Raw genomic sequence first — 18,625 nt, 5'->3', positions numbered from 1 at the left:
ATACTAGGTAGTAACCATTAGAGCATTTATTCTTTTTTAAATGGTAATATGTAGTGGCCATCTCCTGTGTTGGACTGATTGGATACCCATTCCAAAATTTATATTAAAATCAAAGTTATATGAAAATCAAAGTCACAGACTAAAAACCAACCCAAAGCCTACTGATGGTTTTCTTAGGTTAGTTGATTATGATTATTTTCTCTTTGCTCTCTCTTCTAAATAATCAGTAATAAAACTTTATTTTTAGTGGAAAAAGGATAATAGGATCCTCTTTTCTTTATAATTGCTAAGTCTGTGAGCAGATATCTAGAGACTCTTTTTTTTTCCTTTTCCTTTCTCATTCTTAAATTAAGTCCCTGGAGTTGGAGGTTGTGGAGGTTGGAGTTGGAGGTTGTGACTCTTCCCTGGCCTGTGTGAGGTCCTGGGTTTGAACCCCAGCACTACAAAAGACCAACCAACCAAACAAACGACAAAAACAACAAAACAAAGAAACCAAATATAAGTCCCTTTAAGTTGGAGAGGGTAGTATTTTCAGCCTGGGACAATTTGAGAATGCACATTGTAACTTTTCTTTTGCTAAAAGTTGGGGTTTTTTTTCCCCCTTATGATAAAAAAGTCCTTCATTCTCTGAAGAATGTTTTTAAGTGACAACTGAGAAATAGGCAGCACACAAATAAAATAGGCCATCTCTTTAGTGGTGGACCTTTTTTCTCAATTAGGGGAAGAGAGTACAGTCCTGTAGGTGGTAACAATGAGAAATGAGTGATTTTCAAGTGCCTAGTGCTTCCTGCTCTGTCAGCAGCCATCAAGTGGGTCACCTGCTGAGGTCGAGGCAAGTCTTTTATGGAAGTTTTAAGGGAGTCGTTGATAACGGAAAGGGAGACAGAAGACTCCAGTGTTGAGGCTGCAGGATAAAGTTATTGGCCTGATGTCTTTCACTGATAAGATTTTCTTTTAAGCAGACAACCTCTCTGGTGGTTGCCATCATTGCCTCGAACTCATTCCCATTTTTATAAAGAAACCCACCCACGTGGCTTCCACAAGGCTATCATGACAGTCACTTGGCACACTCATCCAGAAGTCCTTATTCTCTCCTCAATGGTCCCAACAATATCCAATCAGACAGAGCTCTCCTGGACCTGGGGTGGGAGTACTCACCTGGAGATCATCTCTGGAAGAAGATGATGCCGTTGTCTACAAAAGGAAATCCAACAGAAATGTATAATGGGTTTACTTCTAGTGGTCTTCAGTCTGACTGGAGCCAAAATAATCCCCTCTGAGTGCAGGTGTTCCATATTTAGTGCACATTTTGTGGGAGGTCCAATGGGAGATGGATTTCATTGGGGAGTGCAGGGAGAGGACGAGGCGACAAATTGTGGTTTACAGAAAATAAGCTTAAGTGAAAAGATTAGGCATTCGTTGAGTTGTAATGTTATTAATCATTGAAAATGTGATAATGGAAAGGTTAACAGAGAACTCATAGGGGAAGAGAATGTTCAAAGCACTTCTCCTGCGTTGGCTGCTAGGGAGCATGGCACAGCAACAGTGCTGTGGATGGTGGGCACCATCATGCCGGTTTGACTTTTTTCTCTCCATAGCTGATGGTGCTTAGTGATTTCTATGGAAAAATTTGCTGCTAAATCTGTCTCCTGTATCTGATTTATAGAATCTAGATTTTGTTATTTTTCAATCACTTGGTATCAAGTACCAAACGATGACTTTGATGGGGCAGGGGGCACACACAAGCTCATTGAAACAATTGATCAAGATAGTATTTTCCAAAGAATATTCTGTAACATTCCTGATTCCTGAGATATTCAGAGAAAAATAATTTAATGGTCCTACAAATCCATGAAGCACTGTGTGCTCGTTTTTCTTCACATATACATGGCATATTAAAGAATCTGGGAAGTTGTACCACCATGAAAATATTGTCATTTTATTGAAGTCACCTTTCCCAAGTGTGTTGGCTATGAATTATCTGCTTCCTTCCCCTTCCTTTTCATACACCAGCACTTACTAACATTCTGAAGACTAAACTTTGGGAAATGCTGCCCCAAAGTTTCCTTCCTACTTTCTGGAGCCTGGAATCTTGTTAGTAGTCGTGCGATAAGGGCCACCAAGTCCAAATTTCAAAAGTTAACAATGGAGCAGCTTTCATACAGGCACTTATGAAAGTAATAAAATGATTTGTTTATAATCACAGAGAGTAAAATCTAAATCCAGCATTATCCATCTTCTCTTAACTAAGGTGCTGGGATTTCTCATTTCTAGGATGGCTGAGAGACCCAGCTGACACTCATGGGGCATTTTTATTCTCATTCTATGCCATCTCTCCTGAGCTACCCAGATATCTATTTCTTATATTAGGGCTCTGCTTAATAATTTAAGATTGATATGCTTTCCAACTTATGAATGTCCTTAGTAACCTTCTTTGAAGAAGATGTTTTTCTATTCCCTAAATAGTTGTTTCATTTTTTGCTCTTTTAAAAACCATTTTTTCCCTATGTCTAATTTCTTTTAATGCTAAGAAAATGTGGTTTGTATGTTTTATTTTTTACCTTTTGAAAGAGATTTATTCTTTAAAAGCCCTATATATGATTAATTATTGTTATAATTTCATGGATGTTTGAGAAAAATACAAAAAAAAATGTTCTCTGTAAAGAGGAAGTCTGACATATATTTTGTATACTCTTTATTTTGCATAGAGTATTGTTCAAATGCTGTCTTTACTTTTCTGTACTAGATTTATCCGAGACTGTGATGCTTTATAAAAATTTCCCCTTCCTAGTATAATTATTTTTCTCCTTCTGCAGTTTTGTGTTATATATTTCAATCCCATGTTATTTGATTCTTAAGATTTATGAGTTTTATATGTTTGTTGTGAATTGTGCCCTTTATCAAAATAAGATTTTTAAATCCCATTTAATGCACTTGATCTTGAATATGACTTTGTCATATATTACTATTGCCATTCCTGCTTTAATTTATGTTTGTTTATCCTCTTAGTTTCAATATTTCTCCTTTACAACGTTTGAGTAGAGGCAAACAAAATGAAGAGGTAATTTAGAAGTGTTTCTTATTCAAACCATGTATTTTAAAAAAAAAACATCTCTCATGTACAACATGCATGAGATTTTAGAAAAAGTAATGTGAGGATTTCTGTCATTTAATCAGATTGATTAACTTATTTATACTTAGAACAGTTTTTATTGTTATGTCTGTCATTTTGGTTTTGTGCCTGGATTTTTTGTATGTCTCATTGCTGTTTCTTTCTTTCTTTCTTCTTCTTTTTTTTTAAATGCAATGTGGACCATATTTCCTCTGAGTTTTCCCCTCAGCATTTATAATTCTACTAGCACTTCCCCTTTAATTATTAAAAATAATGCATTGAACTAATAATTCCCCACCAACAATAACAGCTTACATACATTGAGTGTTTCTTAGGTGACAGGCTTTTTTTCAGATATGTTATAAAACTAAACTTTAACAACTACTGCATGAGGTAGGCCATGGCATTTTTATGCACATTTTAAAGATGAGAAAACCAATTCACAGAGAGTTAAGTACAGAATTTCCATAGATTTCCCAGAATGCACCGCCAGAGTGTAACCCAGGCACTCTGACTTGGCCCCTGCCCTCTTACCTGCCCTCTTGCTCTAACCCATTTTTAAGAACTAGATATTTTTGTGTCCCTGTAAGTTGAAAATCTAGTATTTTGTTTTAATCTATTCTCCCCTCATATGCCTCCTTTTAATTTCATTTTTTATAACAAATGATGAAATCAGATTTTACTGATATGTGGTTTCTTCCTAAAACAATATTTGTTTGTATTTATTCAGTAACCATGTTTTAGATAGTCATTTAGACTTGTTTAACTGAACTTTTATTATTGTCTTTTGTATTGTTCTTTAGTTTGATTTTGAGGCAGCTGAATTATGTTTTCACAACAATGTTGTCAGTAAAGATAAGGTCACATGTTTTCTCAGCTCTTGCTTATCTGAGCATGTGTGCTACATTTGCTCATGTGCAAACTTTGCCTAGGTATAGGCTTATTGAGTTATAATCTTTTCTACTTTCTAACCCTAAGAGGTATACCATTTCCCCTGCCATATATGATTGCAGAAGGAAGTATGACCCAAGAATGATATTTTGTTCATATAGATATATCTACAATAGGTTTATTTATACACACACACACACACAGGCTCATACATGGAAATGCATGCCTTTTAAAAAGTAATCTGAATTGTAGGGGGCAAGCCCTATTCTGCTCAGTGAGGAGAGTTGGTTTAGACTGCCAATCATACATACAAGAGTGGGCTGTATCCAGAACCAAATTCACCCATAAGAAAGAACACAGGGAAGGACTTTGGGCTTTCAAGCATAGCGTCTTTCATGATGGAACTATGTGTACATGAGATGATGCTGAGTATGTACCATCTTAGCCTAGGAAAGCCATCAGCAGGTGGCTAGTGCACGTACATCTTGTCAATACCTGGTATTTTTTACTTGATAAACAACCACAATAATGTACAAAGAGCAGATATAGGGGCCTCAGATGAATTCTCATTTATCTTGAACCTAGGATGGACGTTCTCCTTACAATTTATTTATTTAGTATTGTGTCCAGTGCTGGGCCTCTGAATTTTCACCAGAGCAACCTGTTTATAAGGCAGAGTTTATGGGTTATGTTGATGTGGTAGGTAGAATAATGACTCTCTAGGTATGTTCAAATCCTAATCTCCAGGGCCTGTCAAGATGTTATTTCACATGGTAATGGGACCTGCAGATGTGATCAGGGACTTTGAGATAGGGAGATGCTGCTGAATTATTAGGTTAGGCTCAATGTCATCATAAGGATCCTTTTAAATGAGAAAAGAGAGCCAGAGAAGATCTGATGCATTGAAGCAGAGGTTGGCAGGATGCAGATTCTGGCTCTGATGGTGGGGGAAGTCCCTGTGAGTTTAAAGATGCAGGTGACCTTTAGGAGCTGGAAAAAGCAAGAGAAAGGATTCTCCTCTAGATTCTCTGGAAGGGACACAGCCCTCCTTACTCCTCAGTTTAACCCAATGAGACCTATGTTGGACTTCTGACCTCTAGAATTATAGGTTAATGAAATCTGTGTTATCTCGACCACAAAATTTATGGTAATTTGGTTAGCAATAGTAGAAAATTGATATATTTACCAAGGAAGAAAGAAAATTGATGGAGTCTTCACAGTATCTCAAGGAGGAAGGACGAAATCAGGATATTTATTGAAACATAAAGTCTGAGTTAGAGGCAGATATTTTAAGGTAGGGGTTCCATTAGGATTCGTTCAGGAGCATGGTATAATGGGATTAGATTGTAAGGCAAGGGTTTTGAGGAGGGTGTTCAGAGTCTTGAGTCGAAGATGGATTGGAGCTTTCTGCTGAAGAGTTGATGGGATGTTCCTGGAATAACCATTTATTTGTAATTTCTGTTTTCCTGGACGGGAGTCTACTGCAATAGTACAGTTGTGTGGAAGAAGGCAGGGCAATAATAACTAAACCACCAGTTTGGTCACTTGCAAGGAGGCTCTGATTGCGAGTCAAATTTTCAAGTTTCCCAAGGATAGAGGAAAGGCCACAGAATCTTCTGGTATTTTTTTCTTTCCTTGGCACTTTTTCTTTTTCCTTGGAACTTGACTATTCAGTGGAGTGTAAATAGGTTTTACACCTACTCAAATGCTGGGATTTTTTACTTAAGACATTCTTTTTCTTGTTCCTGGTATATCAGGTGTATTCTCTCTCTCTTGCTGCTGTAACCATTGGTCAAAAACTTTAGTTGCTTAAATAATATAAACATATATTTAAAAAGTCTTACAACTCTTTAGAAATTTGACACAAGTCTCCCTGGACAACGATCAAGGTGTGGGGTGGTGTTCCTTCTGGTGGCTCTGGTGGTGGATCCACTTCCTTGTCTTCCAAATTCTAGAAGCACTCGTATTCCTGGGATCTCTTGCACTCAACACCAGCAGTGGCAGTCTGAGTCCTTTCTTCCTGCCATCTGCTTGGTTCTCTGCATCCAGGAAAGGGTCTCTGCTTTTAATCTGTTGTGAACAGATTGGCCCCACCAGGGTAATGCAGGATGCTCTCCCTATCTCAAGTAGACCTTCATCTGAAAGTCTCTGGAACCATCTAGGTAACATATTCACGACTCTGAAGATGAGAGCATGGATATCTTTGGGGCATATGGTTCAGCCACCACCTCTGCAGTAAATTCTTCCCATGTGTAAACACCTCGACTACCTTTTGGGGGACTACTCCCCTCTTAAAAATCTACTTATGAATATTTTATAAATGTTTTCTTAAGACTGACATGCATATTTACTTCATTTATCCACCAGGCTTGTTGTCAAGGATCAGGTTGGATGGTTTCTCCTTGACCCTATTAATACCAACCTGGTGGAGTGAGAACTTCAGATCTTTGGGTGGGAGGGTAATTTCTGTGCTCTGAGGTTCTTGTGCTGTGAAGAATGGCAGCACCTTCTCTGTTGACTGAAGTCAGTGTAACCAGACAGGGTATGCAGAAGGCTGGGGGGAAATCCCTACCCTGTCTGTGTAGGATTAATCCCACTGTTTTGTTACTGAAAATATTTTTAGAGGTCTTACGGATCTTAATCAGGTGTCCCGATTTCAATGGCTAGTCTATTTTTATATCATTCTGTGTTTTTAATGAGTACTTAAATGGGGAGGCATGGTGGGATGCGTCAGTTGTTACTCTTTGGTTATTCTGTGAGCTTAGCCATCACCTGGAATTGATTGCTTGTCATTTTCCTTCAATGTGGTCATAACTCTTCTTCAGCGCTTAGTCCCGTTACACTGTGTGCACACTGAAGTCTCATCTCACACTTCCCAGTGCTCTGGGTGTGCTCTGTTTTTATGGTACCCACCACACCCTTCACATGTGATGGGGACAGGAAGGGTGCTTTATGTCCTTTCTGGGCAACATAAAGTTTCACGGAAACTTTCAGTGCAACTTGAAAACAGATCTTCCATTATGCAGACACATGCAGGAAAGATGCTTCTCTTCAGCTTCATTAGGACTCTCCTAGATAGTAAGAACAGCCTCTTTTCAATCACTCCATGCCCACTATCTACTAGATCAATTGGGTCAATAAAAATACTTGTAAACTCTAAGGATTTAATAAACATTATCTGTTGCTATGACTGTTATTACCAATATATTAATAATGTACATGCTTGTTTTATTTCTGCTTCAGACTCACCTCGACATCTTGGAAAAAAGTATCAACCCTAGGCAAGTCTACTTCCGGCAGGAGGTTCTCTGCCACACTCTGGGAGGGAACCCATGTCCATTGGTGACCATCACAGCCATGCCAGAGTCCAGCAGCACTGACCATCTGGAGCAGTTCCGTGAGTAAAACGAGAACTCTCTTCTTGGACAATTGGGCTAGCAGTGTCTTCTGCAGTTCTGGGACCACTCCATAAACTGACAGGGACTTTTCTGTCTTTATAAAAATACACTCCCAGTGTTTTTGGTGTGACATAAAGGGTAAATATTAACGTCACTCTGTTGTTAAAGAGAGTGAAAATGAATTACCAACTGTCCAGGAGATGAAATGACTTGCTAGGATAGAGAGCAGATTAGTAATGACAGTCACTTCCTTTCTGAAAACAGAACCAGGATCTTTTCCAATTTCTAATCCAGGGACTTTTCTGAAGCTGAGTTTCTGAGCCCTGGCTGAAAAATCCCTTTGAGAACCCATATACCTTGGTCTGACAGGCTGAGAGTGTGAGGGAGGCTCTAGCCAACAACCATCAGACCAAACCAAACACAGAGACACACTCACAGACAGACAGACAGACAGACACACACACACACACATACACACACACACAGAAACAGAATATACGAACACACTGACACAGATAAACAGACACACACAGATACACAATGCCCTTTCAATATGCAAGTCGTGATTATGTGGCTGACTTGTGATCAACACGCTTTTGAGAACGGCTTCTGATGTAGCTCCAGACTTAGGAAGGCAAGAAAAACCAAACAGAATGAAGAATGCTTTGCAATACAAAGAAGTCTGGGAGATGGAAGAGAAGTCTGAAGAATAAAACCCAGCTAATTTATCCCCAGAAGATGACTCCTTACCTGATGAAGTGCTAATGGCCTTCAGGTGACTCTTTGGTGGCTACAGAATGTAATTTCTCACACCCCATCACACCTGACAATGATGCTTAACAACCTGGCTAATCAACAACTGATTATCCCATCTGAATTAATGAGGCCCTAACATGGTTTAATGAATAATAAGGGTTTTTTTCAAAACTTATGTGTTCTATGCATTTAAGAGCAATTTCTCTAATGGTCATAGGGTCTTCCACTTGGCAGATGAACTGTACTAGGGGCTGAGAGACAGTAATTCTTCTGGAAAAATCTTCACTGAATATTTTTTTTATTTAAGAAATTGGTTGCATATAAGTCTGTGCTTTGAAAGGTCCATTTCTAAGGGGAGGAAAGTGGAACCCCATTGTGTAATTATAACATGGGGGTGCTTTTGTGTTTACAGGTTGGCTTATGCGGACATGGGTACTTTTGTTGATGTTATAACCAAAAAGATCATTCTTACTTTGAGGAGAGGACTTGAAACAGTGAAGTTCCCTACAAAATGGTTCCTAGGAAACAGTTAAGCTTAAAAAAAAAAAAAAAAGAGACAGAGAAGTGTTGTCTTAGTACATTCTTACATGAATCAAAGGACTCTGGTTTCTAGTTGCTGTCTATATGATTCATTGGAATAAACATACACTTTCAAGTGTGATTATAATTTTTCCCTCTTAAACACCTGCTAATATTGTAGCCATTGTTAATCTCCAGAGGTATTGGGGGCAGGGAGAGGAGAATGCTTATGATGGTCAGAGGAACGCTGTTTCTTTGCTTTTTTGTCAATCGCAAGAAATGATCATTGAGCAAGAGCTTGAGGGATCCAGAGCTTTGACTGTAGTGAAAGGAATAGTTAGGTTGTCTTCATGGCCTTGCTAGCCCTATGTTGCACAAGCCCCCTGCTTAGAGGAGCCATGCGCTTTGTTAAACATTCTATTACCATCTTGACTTTCTTTAAAGAGTTTTGATTAGGAATGTGCAGTAACAAGGGTGGGACTGGAGGACTTTATGTGAAGTGGAGTAAATCAGTTTCAGAAAGATAAATATTGTACAAACTCACTTATATGTGGAAGTAGTGGATAACAGTGGATCTCATAGAAACAGAGATTAGAGTAGTAGTTACCAGGGGCTGGAAAGCGTGGTAGAGGTGGGGATGGGGAGGGAGAGAGGGAGAATGGTTAGTAGGTACAGGGGTACAATTGGATATGAGGAATAACTTTCAATGTTTTATAGCATGGTAAGTAACTATAGTTGACAATAATTAATTATATATTTTAAAATATCCAGTGAGAGGATTTTGAATGTTTCTAACAAAAAAAATGATAAATGTTTCAGGTGACAGATTGCCAATTACCCTGATCTGATCTTTGCCTATCATATACATGTATTTAAATCTCACATAGTACTCTGTGAATATGTGCCAATTAAAATTTCTAAAAAACATGAAAAATTGAAGAAAGAGCTTCAAATTAAAAAAAAAATGAAGTTTTGACAAGAAACCTTGCATTTTCACTGGGTAGTGAATCCTGTAAATTGTAGAATTGGTCCTGGGAGAGATCAAAAGTCATACAGCTAAAACGTGACAAAGTCTGGGTATCTATACAACCATCCTTTCTCCAAATCATAGAAGAGTTCTGAACTCTTTAGTCAATTTAGTGAAAATATTATTTGTGTGGGCTATGTGACTCATTGGTATCTGTTATGGTGATTAATTTCAGGAACCCCCATTTTACAGATAGGGCAGGAGGGGTTTAGGAAAGCTAACTACCATGATGGATGGTGGTGCCAGATTTTAGACCTTGCTTTTCTGATTCCAGTGTGTATGCACACAGCAAATGTGCAGGGTTCATCTTCATGCTCTGATTCAACATTCTGGCCTCAGCTGGTAAGCCAGCACTTCCTCTCTTCCCTGTTCTGCCTTCAAATTAGAGGGTAGGATAGTTGTCAAAACAGCTCATGTTAAGCATAGCACAAAAATCCTCGTCTCTTGCAGCTCACAGTGAATTTTGCTTTCTTACCTAATAGAAGCATTTTCATGGTGGTGTTTCTGGCAGTATGTCAGGAATGAGGAGAGAAGGTTCTCTGGGCCCAGCCTGAGATTCAAGAGCTGAAAATTGCACAGCTGGCCTGGCCCCCCCCCACCCCCGGGGGGGTGCTGGGAACAAAGTCTCAGGCCTTAATAACAAAATTTTACGGAGGTATGCAATATGTACATGAACACCTGCCATTGCTGAGTTAAAAAAAAAATTGAAAAGGAACCTAGAACAATATAAACACCATGCCTGTAATTCAGATATAAAACCACTTGACTTCCTTTGAACCACGGAATGTGAAGTATTGATTTAGTAAGAGAACACAGCAAATAAGCCCTCAGCTCAAGATTTCTCTGCCTCAGGCCTCCCTCCAGGTGAGCTTAAATTGTCTTACCTGCTTGCTGCCTCCCTGGGACCGGGTCAGCTTCTGCTAGGAGTAGGGTTGTTTGGCTGTGATTTGTCCAGCTTCTGGTTCAGTGGCTGCCACTCACCCCTCATAAAGAGGGATTTGTGTACTGAAAGACTTTCTTTCCCCTGTGTAGGATTATCACTTGAGTCCTATTTTAGAAACCCAAGAAATAAGAACATGGCTATGGGACCCATGGGGGGAACTCTCCTGCTCAAGGTTGGCTCCCCTGGTGGTTTGGTATCAAGTCCCAGACCTGGAGATAATTGAGGACAATTTATTGATTACTTTTATTCCTTTCTGGGGTCTGGACTCCAGAGAGTCTCCCAGAAACATTTATTTGGTTTGATTTATTTTTCAGGAGCATTTTCTTTTCTTTTTTAAGTTATTTTCTTGCAAATATTTAGCCTTGCTTTCTTGATAAATTTATTTTCAGTTCAGTAGCTACTGGACTTGCCGGCTGTATACTTTATCACTGCCCTGAGAATTGAGGACAATGCCTTCTTGCAATGCTCCCGAGAGAGAAGGCTCACTACTTTACACTTAGAGATTTCAGCCCTCAGAATCAGGATGCTGGCAGATCTGCAAGAGACACATGACTTCTGCCCTTTTCAGTGGGAAGGTGAACAGGAAATTCTGGGAGAATATCACTGAAGCCATTGTGGAAGATACAGGCTTGAGAAGAAATTGATGATGAAAGGGAGTCTTTAGAAGGGGTTATAGTTCAGCCAATGTCAGAGACAGTGATGGACAAGGTGTTGGGGAATCAGGAAGCCCAGGTCCTCCCTAACTGGCAAAATTTGGTATGTCAAAGGAGCCCAGGATGTTTGAGATTTGCATTATCAGAGAGCAAACAAGAAGGAGCAAACAGAATCTAACAGAATGGGACAATGGCTCCATCGAGTTGTGACAGAAGACATTCCAGGAGCAAGTTTGGAGATAAGATTTGGTTGGCAAGATCAACCCAGGTCATTGTTTTCAATGCTTTCTGAGACTAGTCCACATTGGTTAATGGTATGCTGGCATGATTACATAGTCTAGTATAATCTTTTAACACATTATATGTTCTTAGATACTCTGATTAGCAGACTCTTTGCATATACAACTTCCAGCTAGAAATTGGAAACCTTTAGTTTGAATACTTCTCAGAAATAGTGTGTGTGTGTGTGTGTGTGTGTGTGTGTGTGTGGTTTCTACTTTCCTGAATTTGAACCAAGAGAAGATGCTAAATTTAAACAACTGAAGATCCAGTCAGAGTAAAGAAAGCCTTGGGGCGAGGGTGGAGGTCCTTATTTACCCAATCTTGGAAAGGGGAGTGCTATATTTTCCCAAGACTCAGCCATTCCCTAAACCATTTCTGCCTTCTTCCTTTTCTCACACAGAATGTGCTGCCTTGTGTGGAAATTCCTGACCTTTGGAACTCTCTCTACTTCTTGTCTTTATCTCCATTTTGCAGATGGCCCCTCACTGAAGGGGGATATCCATCTGTGGGCCAGGAGGGCAGTAAGTAGTCATTGAAGGAGACTCCAGGTCTCTATCCCACTTTCCCAATTACCCTGCCTCCTAGGCACTGCTTTCACTGAATAGTTCCCTAGAAATACACTTCCTTGCAGCACACTACCTGTTGAGGTCTTCCATCATTTTGTTAACTTTTCCATCTTCTCCACATTTCCCCTATGAAGCTATATTCTAAATGACCATTTCTACCCAGCAAAAACTGAATCCCATTTTAGTTTGAAGACCTGCATCTCTGTGATGGATGCTTCATTTCTTTTTTCTCAAGAGTTTTCTTTCCCCCCCCTGTATGTTGGACATCTATATGTTCATCCCACATAACAACAGTGTCTTGACTGTCCTTGAGAGTGATACGAGAGGAGGAACTAATTTGTGGGAATTTTCTGAGGGAAAGTATCATTCTCTTCTTGAAAATTCTCATTCTCTAAGTGAATAGTCAATACTAGCTCACAGACTGGTGAGAAGCCAAGAAATAACAAAGGTGGATGGGAGGGGGTGGATCTGCTATTTTTGCAATCTGAGACACCTCCACCCTGCATTTATTAAAACCTAGAAGAGCAGAGCATAACCTTTATATGTCTCTGGAGGTGAGATAATTCCACTCCACTGCCACAGTCTCCCATGGCACACATGCTGTTCTTTCCAGGGGACCTGAGATGGGGGAAAGTTGAGGTTGCATTTGCAGTTGCTAAAGAATGCCTCTCTCTTTTTTTTTTTTTCTTTTTCTTAAAGATATTCTTATAAAAGCAGTGTTCTATTCAGCCTGCCATTATGCTAAAAGCTTTTCCTTGGAAGACAATAGCTATTCTCAGAAAAAAGATTTACATGAGGTCCTGAGGGTGTAATGAGCTACCACAGGCACCTGCCTGGGGCTGGGAGTTGTCACTTGTAAGTGGTTTTAAATTAGAATGGAGTGGAAAAATACACAGTTACAGAATTCCCCTTTTGGCTTCTTCACAAATCATTTTCCATCCTCTCTGGCCTTTGTCTCTTTTTGAGGCACCTGATCAGGTATGAGGGGAGAGCTAGAAGTGACAACAGAGGTCCAAACAAAACAGAAACACAAGCGAAGTGAAAACCTCTCATTCTTGGAAATTTTTTTTCCCTTCTTTAACCTCCCATAGGCATGTGGGGCTAAATAATACTATGGGATCACTGAAGTTAGAGTTTAAAAATCCAGAGAGACTATCCAGTTCTGATGTCTCAGATGGCCGTAGGGGATGGCGCTCAGAGATGGGGGCTCACCTGCCTAGGTAGGCCAGCTAGTTGTTTATAGTGTAGATCTCAGGCCTCCAGTCTCCCAGTTAAGCCATTTTTTTTCCTATTAAGTGATGCTTCTGACAAATATTTGAGCTAAAAAAATTAACTGTAAGAATATAATGTCTTTATCTAAAAAGAAAAAAAATAATATAATGTCTTTTCTCCCTGGAAATCTTTAATAAAATATTTTAGAATTAGAGAAACTGCAATGTACCTTTCTCTTGATTTGGGATTTTCATCTTTTCAGGCAACTAGGGCAAGGAATCATGGCAGATAATAAGAATACAGAGATAAATATTATTTAATCCTTGTCACACATGTCAAGGAGTGTGTATGTGTGTGTGTGTGTGTGTGTGTGTGTGTTTGCATGTGTGTGAAAGTCATGTGAACAGGTCACTACAATACAGCAAGTTATACTAAAACAGGCTAAATAAAATGCATTGGAGGCACAGAGCAGAGAGGATTTATCCACATGGTAAAATTAAGGGAAGATTTATATCCACAAGGGTAGTCTGTGTAAGCCCCATGCACATGGTAGACTTATATCAACAGAGCTTTGCTTTCAGAGAAACCTCAGTTGGGAATCCAAAACCAATTTGAAGAAAAATCTGAGTTTTTTTTTGAGCATAATGAAAAGGAGACTATGTAAAACACATCTAAGTCACGTTAAATTTGGTTTTCCTCCTGGTTCTCATACACATTGATCTGTATGCATGTAAGCAGTGACTCACAACAATCTCATTCTATTTTAATAAAAAATCCTGAAAATTCTTATGACATTTAGATAGGTTGAATATGTCCTCTCTGCTTCCCATTTTGGCCTGGTCACTCCAATAAAAGGCCCCCGATATTTCCTCCTCCCAAGGTGGTTTGGAGGGGATTGGAAAGATCATAAAACATAAAAGTTAAATAACTTGGCTTATATCCTATCATATAAGTATTTTGATCTTATACAGTTTTACACAATATCATTTAGTCCTCATAAGTTGTCTTGTGTATTAAGAAGGGGCATAATTATCATGCCCACATTATGGATGGGACCATATGATCTCCATCTTGAGATTAGTCTTCTATATTCACAGGAGTTGGGGGAAATGTCTTTTCAGTTGGGCTACATGGTAAACCACCATCTTTTTCATGTTAAGAAGTTGCAAACTTCATATTACAACGTTTGTTTAGAAGGCAATGATGAGTTAGTGGGATGTGATTAGAAATAGAGGAATTACAAAATCAGATTTGTTTTGGAGGAAGGTTTTGTAGCAGTAAGGTGGAGGCAAGTCTGGACCAAGCAGGTTAGTAGTGACATGGAGCCCTTAAGCCTTCAGACTCTCTGGGCCTCAAATCTTGGTTCTGCCATTCATTAGCATTATGACCTCAGAAAAGATGAATACTCTGGTGTTCCTATCTGTAAACTATGGATAATAATACTGGCTTCTTTAATCCATAGATTTTAAAGGGCTTAGAACAGTGCCTGGCACATAGTGTGTGTTTGGTATGTTAGTGAGGATCAATATTAGTTTGGTCATCTTCATGGATGATGAAATTCCTGAAGAAGATTGGTCTAGGGAAATGGGGACAAAAAGTCTAAATTCAAGAGACATGTCTAAGAATTGAGTGGTTTTGGTGACTGATTGTCCTTTAATATCAACAAGGAACACATAAGAAAGGGAGTAAGGCTGTTGTAGAGGAATAATGAGTTGACTATTGGAAATGTTCATTTTCAGAGACCTGAAAATATCATGAGAACCCAGTATAAACATAATTATAAAGCCAATATGTATAAAATATAATCTATTTCACAGGGAAATAAAGCAAATTTTGCATTACCTGAATAATTTTCTCAATTAACAAGGGAACCAGAGTTTTCGCTATGTGGTTATTGTACCAGAAACATGTAATATAGTTCATCAGAATCGATCCCAAAACATTCTGTTTTATAAATTTGTTCATGAAATGTAACGATTTATACATTTTAAGGTAATGAACTGTTTACAAAGAGTTTATGTATGAATGATTGTTTCACACAACAGCCTTTTGAAGTAAGGGTGGGGAGAATTATACTTATATCCATGTTTAGATTCATATTCTAAATGGGAGTTAGAGCTTGAATTTATACCAAAGCTTCCCAATTCCCAAACCCCACAACCCTAACCCCTCTTCTCTACCTCCTCTTTTGACTATGAAGTAATGAGACAAAATCCTTTATCTTCAAGATATAATTCCCCTTGTGTAAGACTGGTTGTTTATACTACAAGAAATATATTCTGAGCTTCTCTAATGAGTTGAGTACCCATGTGTTCATGCTAAAATTAATAACCCTTCTAATTTTAGTCAAGTCTAAATTATATTGCCTCTGCCCTGTGTCAATACCAGTCAGCCACACTCACCTTTTTTTGTATTTCTTGAACACAACAACCTAACTGCCTCTCCTGGGCCTCTGAGTAAAAGTGACTTGTGTGTGGTTATGTAGCTATTAAATATAAAGCCAGAAATAAGAGTTTGTGTCTTCTCTAATAAAATAAAGAACTTCATTTTTATGTAATACTTACAAAAGAACTCATATAGCATATAGATATAGATTCAGAAACAGAAATAAGATGAACATCCATACACACACACTCTCCATCGTAAGAAACACAACATTGCTCATGCATATTTTAGTGTCTTATAGAATTTTTCCCAAATGGTATCCACTGTTACTGCCTCAGAGTAACTTCTATCTGGAATTGTGTAGCAAATGGTCTTTCACTTTTCCTTATATATTTTAATCACATATTTGCATATCTTTGCCAATCTACTGTTGAGTTTCCTGTTTGGACTTTATATGAACAAAAAAAAATCCTATATAACATAGTTATTCTGATAAACATAGTTTTATATTAAACCATGTTGACATATTTAAGTTGATATTCCTGTCATACCTTTTTCATTGCCCTGTTATTCTCCCATGTATGAATTTGAGTCAATTACTTTCTCCCCACAATTTACATGTTGCAGCCCTAATCCCCAATGTGATTATATTTGGAGTAAGAAAGTAATTAAGTACAATTTTGTTTTGATTACAATAGTTTTTATTATATATTTTGAAATCAGGTAGTGTGATTCCCTCCAGCATTGTGCCTCAAGATTTCTTTGATTATTCCAGATATTTTGTGGTTCCATATTTATTTCTTTTTTTGGTGGTGGGTACCAGGATTGAGTTCAGGGGCACTCAACCACTGAGCCATATTGCCACCCCTATTTTGTATTTTATTTAGAGACAGGGTCTCACTTAGTTGCTTAGCCCCTCATTTTTGCTGAGGCTGGTTTTGTACTGATGATCTTCTGGCCTCAGCCTCTGAGCCGCCGGGATTACAGGTATGCACCACTGCACCAGGCAAGTTCCATATGAATTTTAAGACTGTTTTCTCTGTTTAAAGTGTTGTTGGAATTTTTACAGGACTTGTATTGAATTTGTAGATTGCATTGGATAGTATGCAGGTTTCTAACAATATTAATTCTCCTAAAGAACGTGAATACCTTTCCATTTATTTGTCTTCTTCAATTTCTTTCATTCATGTTTTAAAGTTTTCAATGTACAGATCTTTCGCCTCCTTGGTTAAGTTTATTCCTACATATTTTATTTATATTTTTTGATATTATCATAAATAGGATTGTTTTTTTGATTTCCATTTTGAATAGTTTGTTGTTAATATGTGAAAATGTTACATATTGCTGTAGGTTAATTTTATATTCTGAAACTTCACTGAATTTACTAGTTCTAATATTTTTTTGTGGAGTCTTTAGGGTTTTCTATTTATAATAACATATAATATAAAATATAACAACATAAAATCTGAAAATTATGCTTTTTATTTCTTTTTCTTATGCAATTATTCTGTCTGGAACTCCCATTGTTATATTAGAAATCTTCAAGCTTTTCAGGTTGAGTATGATGCTAGCAGAGGCAATTTTAATGTTGTACATGGCCTTTTTTATGTTGAGGTACATTTTTTATATACCTGTTTTTTTTAAAATCATGAAAGGTTATTGACTGTAATTGTTTCTATGCAGCTATTGTAATTATCATATGATTTTAATCTCTCATTCTGTTAATGCCATTATAACATTTATTGATGTGATGTGCTATATTTAATGTTAATGTTGTGTATTATATTTATTATAGCACATTAAATCCTACTTGATCATCATGCATGATCCTTTTAATGAGCTATGGAATTCACTTTGCTAGGAGTATTGGCTTGAAATTTTCTTTCCTTGTAGTGTTCTTGTGTGGCTCTGGTATCAGGTAATGTTGCCATTAAAAACAAGTTTTGGGCTGTTCTCTCCTTTTCAATTGTTTGGGAGGGTATGAGAGGAATTGGAGTCAATTCTTAACATTTTGGGTAGAATTCACTAGTGAAGTCATCAGGTTGTGAGCTTTTCTTTGTTGGAAGATTTTTGACTACTGATTTGTTCTCTTTACATATTGTTCTATTCAGATTTTCTATTTTATGATGCAGTCTTGTTAGATTGCATGTTGCTAAGAATTTATCTGTTTGTTCTAGATTAGCAATTTGGTGACACATAATTAATTGTTCATAGTATATTAGTTATAATGCCTCATTCTACTTATAATTATAATTTTGTCTTCTTTTTTCCCACTTTGTTTAGTTAAAGATCATGTTAATTTCATCTTTTTTGAAAAACCAACTCTTACTTCATTGATCCAGAGATTTTTGGTAGGCTGTCTGGGAAGGTTTCCTGCTGGATTCCTTGGTCAGGTGCTGGTGCCTAGGTCAGTAGGTATATGGGTTTGGAGCCTGTGGATCAGGGGTCTGTGGATCCTGAGTCTACAAAGGCTGACCAGGTGCAGGACCTCCTGAGGTGAATCTGTCTCCTGAATTCCAGAGAACTTGCATGAAGGCTGTATCCACAGGGGTAGACCCTTGCCTGTGACTACAGCACCCTGGGTATACTAGAGCATGGGACTGTGGAAGCTGACCTGGGTCCAGAGCCTGGGAGCAGATAATTTGGGCTGGCAAAATATCTGTATTGTTTCTGCTCCTCACCTGAGAGTTCTCTCATACTGGGATGACCACAATCCCTGCCTTGGATTTTTGGGCGACCATATATGGAACTTGAATTCAAATCTGCGTGAGAACTTACTTGTCATTGTAAAGTTCTAGGGAAACTTTGAGATTAAAAGTTGTTTTGGCTGGGACTGTAGCTCAGTGGCAGAGCACTTGCCTGGCACATATGAGGCATTGGC

At 38.2% G+C, this 18,625-nt stretch overlaps 1 protein-coding gene across 2 annotated transcripts in view; it reads left to right on the top strand.

The window, feature by feature from the left end:
* Nucleotides 1–18,625, top strand: part of Agbl1 (AGBL carboxypeptidase 1) — a 704,812-nt gene that overhangs the window by 130,419 nt on the left and 555,768 nt on the right. For both annotated transcript variants that reach the window (XM_078051197.1, XM_013356285.4), the window contains exon 15: nucleotides 7,247–7,400. In XM_078051197.1, the coding sequence (XP_077907323.1) occupies nucleotides 7,247–7,400 (154 nt within the window). The remainder of the gene's footprint in view (nucleotides 1–7,246; nucleotides 7,401–18,625) is intronic.

This window comes from Ictidomys tridecemlineatus, chromosome 5, assembly GCF_052094955.1.
Source record: "Ictidomys tridecemlineatus isolate mIctTri1 chromosome 5, mIctTri1.hap1, whole genome shotgun sequence".
Taxonomy (NCBI): Eukaryota; Metazoa; Chordata; class Mammalia; order Rodentia; family Sciuridae; genus Ictidomys; species Ictidomys tridecemlineatus.
This window is presented reverse-complemented; position numbering and strand designations above follow the sequence as displayed.